At 47.4% G+C, this 10184-nt stretch overlaps 1 protein-coding gene across 4 annotated transcripts in view; it reads right to left on the reverse strand.

The window, feature by feature from the left end:
- Positions 1–7755: 7755 nt before the first annotated feature.
- The window catches only part of Asic2 (acid sensing ion channel subunit 2), a 1063476-nt gene continuing 1061047 nt past the window's right edge, over positions 7756–10184 (reverse strand). For 3 of the 4 annotated variants that reach the window (XR_015630264.1, XR_015630263.1, NM_001034014.1), the window contains 2 exon segments: positions 9132–9200; positions 7756–8712 (listed from right to left, as the gene is read on the reverse strand). Coding sequence is in view for 2 of the 4 variants with exons in the window: in NM_001034014.1 (NP_001029186.1) it covers positions 8611–8712; positions 9132–9200 (171 nt within the window). In the remaining 2 variants the exon portion in view is untranslated. 4 annotated transcript variants of the gene reach the window in all.

The raw sequence follows: 10184 nt of genomic DNA on the forward strand, positions 1-10184 counted from the left end.
CTGCCCTGTGTTCTATTTCACTATTTGGAGGGAGAGGAGAGGGCATGAAGTGAGGGAGGGGAACGAGTTTGGTTAAAATGGCAGGCTTCTCTGGAGTGTGGAAGAATGTCAAGTTTGGTGGGTGTTCCCATTCCAGACTAGAATCGCTCTAGGAGACAGATTTGAAGCAGGCTTTTCTTTTGCCATTAGCCAAAGGACAGAGCCATACTCTGGGGATGACTAGCTAGCCATCCTTATTCTATCTGATGCGCAGGTCAGAAGTCAGCGCCCCCTGGTGGCTCTAGTGGACACTGCTGATGTCCTTCTTTGGCTGAGGTCATAGTGTTCTGTGTGTAATCCGTGCCCTTTGAGCACTCTGGATGGCCTCTACCCAGACAGAACTCAGCATTCCTGAGATCCATGAGTGGCATAGTTGCTGCTTCCCTTTGCCTAGTCAGACATGGAAATCAGAACATCCTCTGTCTTAGGAGCTAGAGTGTGGCCAAGAATCCTTTGCCACATCAATAATCATCAATCTTGATGGAGTTGTTGTGTGGGATGGGATGTCTTTGTCTTTTCTGACTTAAAAAGATCAGGCACAGCAGGGCTATTTTCTAGAGTTTGCCTTAGAACCTTCCCAGTCAACAGAGGAGGAATCATCCTCATTTTCCGAAGAAACTTGACCCTTTGACAAGGTCTATAGCTTGGCTGCCATGATGCAGTTCTAGTGATTGAAAATAAGATGAAAATGTCAGGATACAAAGGCCACCGTTCATTCTCAGCCCATCCCAGTCTCTGACACTGGACCAGCATTTGGAGTAGGAAGATGCAGCCTGGAAGTTTAGCACGGTCCCCCAAGCAGGGACTTAGCATTCTTCAAACCCTGCAGGTTTTCTTCTGGTTGCAAACCCTCACTTAGCAAGCCTTCTGCACGCTTGTGCCCATAGCTTCCACTCCTTTCTCGGGGCTTCAGTCAGCACCCACCCTAACTCAGCCAGCCTCCTGCGTCTGTGTACTTATTCTCAGTGAGCAACGTGACCCACCCATCTTGTCCCTCTTCCTGTTCAGGTGTCTGTGTGCATAATCATCACCCAGTTTTGCCTAGCTAGGCTTTGAGCTTCCTGAAGACAAGACTTGTGTTTTCCTCTGTATACGTTCAAACCAGTCAGATCCCAGCATGGAGAAGGGAAAGAGGATGCAAAGTCCTACTCCGAACCAAGACTCCAGGAAAGCTACTAGGGAAGGGCAAGTCAGTTTTCCTCAATGGAGTGACACTGGGTAGAGCAGCCGCATTCCAGGACAGCCTCATGCTCCGAGTAGTTGTTCAATCCAGAATAGACTCCATGGTTTTTAGCGTGTGTGTATGTTTAAGAGAACCAAAGAACATGAAGATAAATTTATAGGGATGCTCGGAGGGTAGTTGGAAGAGGGAAAGAACATAGTCAAAATATATTGCATAAAAACGTTTTAAAAAGACTGTTTTCCTACTGTAGGAAACCCTCGGCACTTGGCACAGTGCCTGGCACATAGTGGGCCCACAGGAAATGCTTATGTAACGATGAACTCGGGGTAGAGTGGTCAGTTGCCTTCTCACTGTCTTGAGATGATTGGAGCTGGGTATGAGCTGGTGCCCAGCAATGATTCTGTATTAGGTTTGTTTTAAGGTTGGGTGTAATTCCTTTTGAAAAGGAAACCATGAAAGCCGGAATTATTTTAAAGACAAATGGTCCACAACAGTGGTAAGTTGGGCAAATGAATATGGTACAGAGAAGCTCTTTAAGGAGTATAGACATCTAAACCCCACCTCCCAGCACCAGACCAGGCATGCATTCTCAGGGTGTGGAATTTTCCTTGCTTGAGCAAGCTTTGCATTTGTGCTGGCTGCTTTTGTGTCAACTTGACATAAGTTAGAGTCATCTGAGAAGAAGGAACCACAATTGAGGAAAAGCGTCCATAAACCTGGCCTTTAGGCAATTCTGGGAGGGGACGGTCTTGATTAATGACTGATGTGGTAGGGTGCGCCCCACAGGGGGCAGTGCCACCCTGGTCAGGCGGTCCTGGGTTCTATAAGAAAGCAGGCAGAGCAAGCCATGGAGGGTAAGCCAGTGAGTAACACGGATCCATGGCCTCTGCATCAGCTCCTGCCTCCAGGCTCCTGCCCTGACTTCCCTGGTGATGGACTGGGACTGGGACATGGAAGGTGAAGTAAACTCTTTCCTCCCCGTGCTGTGTTGGGTCTTGATGTCTTATCATGGTAGCAGAAACAGCATATGACTAAAAATCAGAACCAGAAAGTAAAAAACAATTGAAGCCTGGTGGCGGTGGCGGTGGCGGCAGCGGCGGCAGCGGCAGCACACACTCACACACACAGAGACACACACAGACACACACACAGACACACAGAGACACACACAGACACACACAGACACACACAGACACACACACAGACACACACAGACACACACAGAGACACACACAGACACACACAGACACACACACAGACACACACAGACACACACACAGACACACACACAGACACACACACAGACACACACAGACATACACACACATAGACACACAAGACACACACACAGACACATAGACACACACAGACACATAGACACACACACAGACACACACAGACACACACATACACACACAGACACACACAAAGACACACACAGACACACACAGACACACACACATAGACACACAAGACACACATAGACACATAGACACACAGACACATAGACACACAGACACACACACAGACACACACACAGACACACACACAGAGACACACATACATAGACACACAGAGACACACACACAGACACACACAGACACATAGACACACACACAGACACACACACACATAGACACACAAGACACATACACAGACACATAGACACACACAGACACATAGACACACACACAGACACACCCACAGACATACACACATAGACACACACAGACACACACACATAGACACACACACATACACACACAGACACACATACACACATACACAGACACACACACACACACTCACACACCAGGACTAGGGAGGCAGAGGCAGGTGGATCTCCGAGTTTGAGGCCACCCTGGTCTACAGAGCAGGTTCTAGGGCAGCCAAAGCTACACAGAGAAACTCTGTCTAAAAAGAGAAACAAAAACAAACACAAACCAGGAAGGCTCAATGGCCACCCATCACATCACGTACACATTTCCCTCTTTAGCAACCAGACCCTGAGCATGTCTGTTACGCAGGTGCTCTCTCTCCTTGCTTTGCTATTCAGGGATGCAGGCCTCTCCAGCCCTCAGACTCCCCACGAGCATAAAATAATTTTATGAAATCATGTTCCTGAGTTTTCTTGTGTGTATTCATTTTCTGCTCACGCGTTCCCTTTGCCTTCTGTGAGAACACGCACACCGCAGCAGGTGTCAAAGGTTTTAAAAAAATTAAGGAGGAAAAAGATTGAAATTGATCAAATCCTATCTTTTTTTTTCCTTCTGCAAATTGAAAAAAATGACAATCATTATGCCATTTAGGGAGAAGAAACATCAATCACTCTTTGTGTGCTGGTGTGGGATCTTTAGGAGATTAGTCAGCACTTTCTGGGGCATGGCCAGCATCGGTGGATCAGGGAGGGTTACTGATGGGCTCTGGGGCTTCAGAATTCTTTTATAATTATATGTAAAATCTTATACCTATCCTCATGGTCATGAACATCATTCCTGCGCCGGGTAGTGGGGAAGGATTCACAGTTTCCACTTTATTCTAAAACGAATCAGTGATTGAAACAAGATTAAAAATCAAATCAAAATGGTACAGGAAACAAAAAACAATGAAGAAATCTTGGAAAAAAGTTTATTATGGAACTTTGTACATCTGTGTGTGTGTGTGTGTGTGTGTGCGCGCGCGCGTGCACGCACACACGTGTATGTGTGTTTTTGTATATGTGTGTATATATGTGTGTGTCTATGTGTGTATGTATGTGTGTGCATGTGTGTATGCTTTTATGTGTGTCTATGTGTGTATGTGTGCATATATGTGTGTGTATATGTAGATATGTGTGTATGCATGTTTGTGTGTATGTGTGTATATATATGTGTGTATATGTATATGTGTATGCATGTTTGTGTGTCTATGTGTGTGTATATATGTATGTGTCTGTGTGTATGTGCATATGTGTATATATGTGTGTATATGTGTGTGTACACATGTCTTCATTTCTCTCTTTACTGTCTTTGCTTGGGTTCCCTTGACCTTTGCCCAGTCCCCTAAACTGTTTCTTCTAACCTCCTGGACATGGCTTACACCTCTTGTCACACCCCTTCAGCTGGCACATCTGTATATTCGTTAGTATTTCCATTCAAATCGTAAACTCCATGTGAGGGCAAATGCCTGGTACACAACAGTTGAGGGGTGTGAATGGTGGACCTGTGTTCTTCATAGTTTGGCTATTTGCCTCTTGTTTTTTCCTGTTCCCTTCTCCACCTCTGCCAGGAAGCTTGGCCCATGCAATATGCCCCATTGTATGTGGGTCAGGATTGGCTGAATTCTACTGCAGAAGGAATTCTTTGGCCTCTCTGAATGGCCTTTCTCCTGTAACTAGGGAATTCAGTCACTGGGGCCTGACAGAGTCCCTTTGGCTGCACAGTTCCAGGAGTGGAAGACTCTGTAAAGGAAAGGGTCCCTCTGTTCAAGTGGGTCGAGCCAAGCTTCCTGGGAGGAGCATGTCACCTGGCAAGCGCATACCTATGGGTGGTGGGCTCCCATTGCCACCTCTAGCTTACTAAGAGCCAGACTCACAGCGGCCTCTAGGCTGTCAGCAGTGCTTGTGGTGCTAGAAGCTACTCTCTAGGCATGTTCACGGTTAAAACACTCACGGAAATAGCTTCAAGCTGGAGAGAGGAAAATAAAATAACTCTGGCGTCTTTGCCAAAAACAACAAAGCAACAGCCCGTGTGCAGCTAGCTCGATCCCTGGCACAGCTCAGATGCTCACAGAAGGGCTTAGTCCTTTCGCTGCACTGACTTCAGCAGCCTGCTGGACTCTACGAGGCCTGAGGCTACCCATCAATCAGTTTATCCCAGCCTCCAAGGCCACTGAGCATCACCTTGAAGTATGGCTATGTGACTGTTCTCAACTCCAAGTCTATGTGTCACCTTCGGTGATCGTTTAGACTGTGACACATGCCCAAGTGTCTTCTGCACCCATGACCCTTCCTGGTCATCACTCTGAAAATGTCTGTAAGAATACTTATTTGAAATGACAGCAAGAAAAACAGCCGTCCCTCTCTGGAAGTTAGACTATCTTTTGTTAACCAGGGACTAATTGATACTGGTTATTGGTTTGTTCTTTTGTTGTGTGTGTGTGTGTGTGTGTGTGTGTGTGTGTGTGTGTGTGTGTTTGTGTGTGAGTGTGTGTGTGAACAGTTAAACAGGCTAAGCACATAGGCTTACCCTAAACTGAATAAAGCTGGAATCCCCAAATAGGAAGAAATACATAGATGTGTGAGGCCCAAAGCTATACAAATGTGTCTAAACACTCTTGGGTCCATCACAAAAATGACTCCTTTCCCTTATTCATCATTTTCCTGGAAGGAAGCTAGAAATCTGCTGAAGCAGTTCAAATATCATCTTCAGTTATCAATTTTTAAAAGTGCCTGAAGTTGTTAAATTGGAAGAAGGCAGAGGCATCAGACAGGATCCTACGTATACCAATAGACGCTTCCCCTTGTTCCTGTCCCTGATGGGAGAGTCCAAGGACAGCCTCCAGACCCCCATCCTTCTACATTTGATGGTCTTGCTACCAGTGGGACACTATCCAGTTGGCTGAAGTGATGGGTGAGTTTATCTATCTCATAGACGACTGTGGCCTGGCCAAGTCTTGGGAGAAAGAGCACTTTTAGCTCTTTTTGTTTTAAGTGAGTCAGTTATAGCTCTAGGAACAGAGTTGTGAGCCCAGCAGCTAAGGAGTACACACCAGCACCGTCTTTCATTCTGTGGGTGACCCCAGGTCTGTTCATTTGGGAAACAAGGACATTAGGCCGTGTGGTCCAATAGGTGGACACGAAAATGCTCACATCCTGATCCCTATGTGACTCTTCAGAGGAAACGAGGCTTTGCAGATGTGCCGAGGGAGGGAGTAACCTTGCACTGGGGCAGATCGTCTGGGGCAGCCTGGTGGGCCCATAAGGAACCTTTAAAGGGGAAAGAGTAGGGGAGATCAGGGCTGGAGGGAGACGTGGCTATGGAAGATTGTGTGCTATGATAGTCCTAGCTAACTTGAAAGAAGTGGGAAGGGGTTACAAGTCAAGGAACGACGGTGGACCTGTAGGGGGTGGACAAGGTAAGGCAGTGTACCCTCCCCCCGCAGCTTCCAGAGGAAAATGCAGTCCTGCTGTCACCTTAGCCCTGGGAAGCCCATGCCAGACCTTAGAGAACAGTGAGATAATACAGTGCTTTAAACAGCATTATACTACTAATGATTTACTGCCACCACAATAGAAAACAACGCCAGCAACCTTCCAGTTGAGCATTCTGCATTCTTAAGAATTGCTAACAGTTTGGGCATCCCCTGTAGAAACGTATGTGAGCATAGGAGTGGGCATTGCAGTAGACTCTTTCCCAGCTGCCTTTGCGGTTTTCATACCTCCCTCCCCTGGACATGTTTATCTGACCAGGACAGGTTGTGTGTATAGGACTTGCTCTGCCTGGATGGTAGTACAGCCTCAGGCCTTGGAATCCGAAGGGGTCTTACACTACCTGACCCTGCACCTTCGCTACACACAGGTAAGTTATTATCATCCTCAAATCAAGGAAATGGGCCCGAGAGGGTCAGGGAGTCACCACAATCAGCTACTCAGAGGAGAGGATCATGGGTCACAGTTGCAAATTCCTAGTTCGGAGATTCTTCAGCTCGGCACATGGAGAAATCCCAGTGTGGAGATGGGTGGGGGGGAGAGACTGAGACATAGTAGAGACTAGACTCCTGAACCCCTGTTCTGGCCTGTTCTATCTATGCATTTGCACATGGGGGTGGGGGGTATAGGCCACATCAGACCTGTCTCCACCTGGGGCAGAGTCTGGGTTAGGAATTCTAGGGAATTGTGGTTGGAAGTAAAAGCCTAGAGAAACTGTCACCATGTCAGCACGGCATGATTCTGCTCAAACAAGAAGTTATTTCCCACCCAGAGGCTTCCAAAGGGGATGCAGTTATGATCAGCAAAGGTACTTTTAACCATGTGTCCCATTTAGATATCCTCTGAGGAGCCACAGAGAGCAAGGTGCTCAATGTGACCACTGGAAAGACAAGGTCAGTCAGTTTCATGGGGCAGAACCTTAGGCTTGAGAGAGGATCAGATGGTGGTGAGAGGCCACACCGGGTTTATATCTAGCCTGAACTTGCAGACAGGGTTAGGAAGATCCAGGGTAGCAGACAGAGCATGGGAGCCCAGGAAGGCAGGTCTCTGTTAAGGTTTTCTGTCCGGGGTAGCCTTCTCTGTCTCTCCCTGTTTTATATATAACACTTACATCAGGTGGTGTTTTGCAGCACCCAGGTTTTAACCTATTAGTGGATCACGCCGTCAACTAACAAAGCTGTGATTTAGGATAAAATACACAGTGTTTACATCTTATAAAGGTAAGCACTGTCGGTGAAACTCTGTAAACCTTTCTCCATGGTTTTTGGCTGGCGGGCCTGAGACTTTCATTAGCCCTCAGAGACAGAGACCTAGATGCAGAGAAAAGACAGAAGGATGTGGCCACTTCCACAAGACCAGCTTTTAATATGACTGTGGTTCGAAGCACGAATAAATAAACTCAAAAAAAAAAATGGAAAACCCAAATCGAACCTTAGAACATCAAAACCGAAGACCGTAAGACAAAGCGGAACAAAACAAATCTTCCATAGACAAACAAAAACAGTCCCCGCCCTAAACAAAACAAAACAAAACAAAATCAGACTCTACAGCTGTGTCACAGGGAGAGAACAATGTGGCTCCATGGACAAATACTGGGGTCACCCGGGCCACTGTACCTCCTTCACGGGTGCTGGGAAAAGAAGGAGGTTGGTACTGGTCACCTTTAGTGCAGTAGCCCCTTGGGCCAGTTTGGAGGACAAGGCTAAGAACGGTCACAAACAACACAAGGATCAAACGTAGAGAGTTCTGTGGTTTCCTTCTTGACTGTGCAGTTTCGATTCCGGAGCTGGGCTCAGGGTGACTTTGGGGCTGGAACCTGGTCCCATTGCCTGGGCAGCGGAGTGGGCCCTGGAAACCGCACGGAGAAAATATCACGTACAAGTCGGAAGTGGAGGTGGCGCTGTAAGAAGTCTGAGCATGCAGGTGCTTTGTACATCTGGCAGTGAGATGTGATGGCAGGTTAGTTCTTGGACAGTTCCGGAGTGCGACTCATCGGTCCTGCGAGGGACATGACGCAGGGCCCGGGACGGTTCATGTCAGATGTGGCCAGGTGAGGTTTGGCAGAAGTTCGCAATGTGTGCATATGGGGGGCTCTGCTTCTTTCAGTCGTCAGGGGCGATCCCACCTGCGCTTGCTGTCTCCTGTCCTAGGTCTTGGGCCTTTAAGGTCTGTTTGGAGGTGCTGCGTTGCCTGAGAGGTGTCAGCAGGCAATCTCCTCCAGGGTGCCCAAAGCTGTCTGCAGGGGCACGTTCACAGTGTGGCTGATGGTTTCAGAGTGGTTTGGCATTGTGTCACAGGTGCTCTACAGGGAAAAGAAAGGGGGGCATCCGTCATTCATTCAGAAAAATTTACTGCAAAGTCCTGTGAGGCAGGGTGGGAGCCTCTAAAACACTCCAGTGGGCAAGCAAAGGTAACACAGCAGTTGACTTGGTTCACTTGTGATGGTTTCGGGGGAGGGCAAGATGGCCGGACTTGGAATGGGCGCCTGATTTTTCTAGAGCAGTGGTTCTCAACCTTCCTAATGCTGTGACTCTAATACCGTTTCTCTTGTTGTGGTGACCTCCCAACCATAAAATTATTCCGTTGCTCCTTCATAACTGTGATTTTGCTATTGTTATGAACTTTAATGTATAGTTAATGTATATTTAATGTATATTTAATCTGATATGTAGGAGATCTGGTATTGCCTACACAAGCTAGTCCACAGAGAGCTGGTCTTACCATGTTCTCATCGTGGCTCCCTTCCTCTTCTTCTTTGCCAAGCAGGTCTAATAGCTTCTCTTTGATCAGCTGTAAGAAAGACAGGGCATGGAGAGTCAGGTTGGGAGGACAGTGCAAAGGCCAGAAGCCAACCTTGGGGGTGAACCAGGGAATCACATAGGCAGTGACTGCGTGGGCTGTGGTACATACAATGGCAAGAGCTCTGCCTGGTGGCCATTTTCCCAAGCTTGCCTTTTGGACTCCATGTGACTTGGTTGCTCCAAATAGATCTTGGAGGAGGATAGGGGAGGGCTCTGCCTTGCTGCGTGACCTGCTTTCCCCAGTACATAAGCTAAAGCTGCTGGTATCCTCAGATCCCAAGGATCCTGGGGAGTATCCTGGGACCTCTTTTTCAGTGTGTAGCTCTAGTTGGCTTCAAGTTCACCATCCTCCTGTCTCAGCTTTCCCGCTGTTGAAATTTCAGATATATACTACCACACCCAGCTCTGTTATTCTCTCTCAAGGGCTGCTAACACCACGTGATGAGGGCACGCCCAAGGTCTTGACACTTTATTCATAGCAGTGAAGGGTTGTTCTTAAATATGCTATCCAGTGTGGCTCAATTTGCCATCCACTTTGTACTGCTTTTCACAGGAATTAATAAATAAAGTGAACAAGAATCTGGCTTGAGGGGTTGGGGATTTAGCTCAGTGGTAGAGCGCTTGCTTAGCAAGCGCAAGGCCCTGGGTTCGGTCCTCAGCTCCAAAAAAAAAAAAAAAAAAAAAAAAAAAAAAAAAAAAAAAAAAATCTGGCTTGATTTGGGTTGTACCAAAATCACCACTAGGGGAATTTTTTTCTTTCCTTGGGAAACACAACGAGGAGGCGGAGAGTTAGAGTCTCAAGTGACTCTGCACTGAGGGAGAGTTATAGGACCCTTAGAACCATCACTGGTCTCAGGGAGGCACACTCAACATGGTGTCTACTGCCCATCTGCTAGGGACATGGAGGTCTCCAAGCAACCACCGGGGCAGGGTGGAGCTGGCATGGCCCTCTCCATAGGTAGGTTAGCCTACT

This window comes from Rattus norvegicus, chromosome 10 (genome assembly GCF_021556685.1).
Source record: "Rattus norvegicus strain SHRSP/BbbUtx chromosome 10, alternate assembly SHRSP_T2T, whole genome shotgun sequence".
Classification (NCBI taxonomy): Eukaryota; Metazoa; Chordata; class Mammalia; order Rodentia; family Muridae; genus Rattus; species Rattus norvegicus.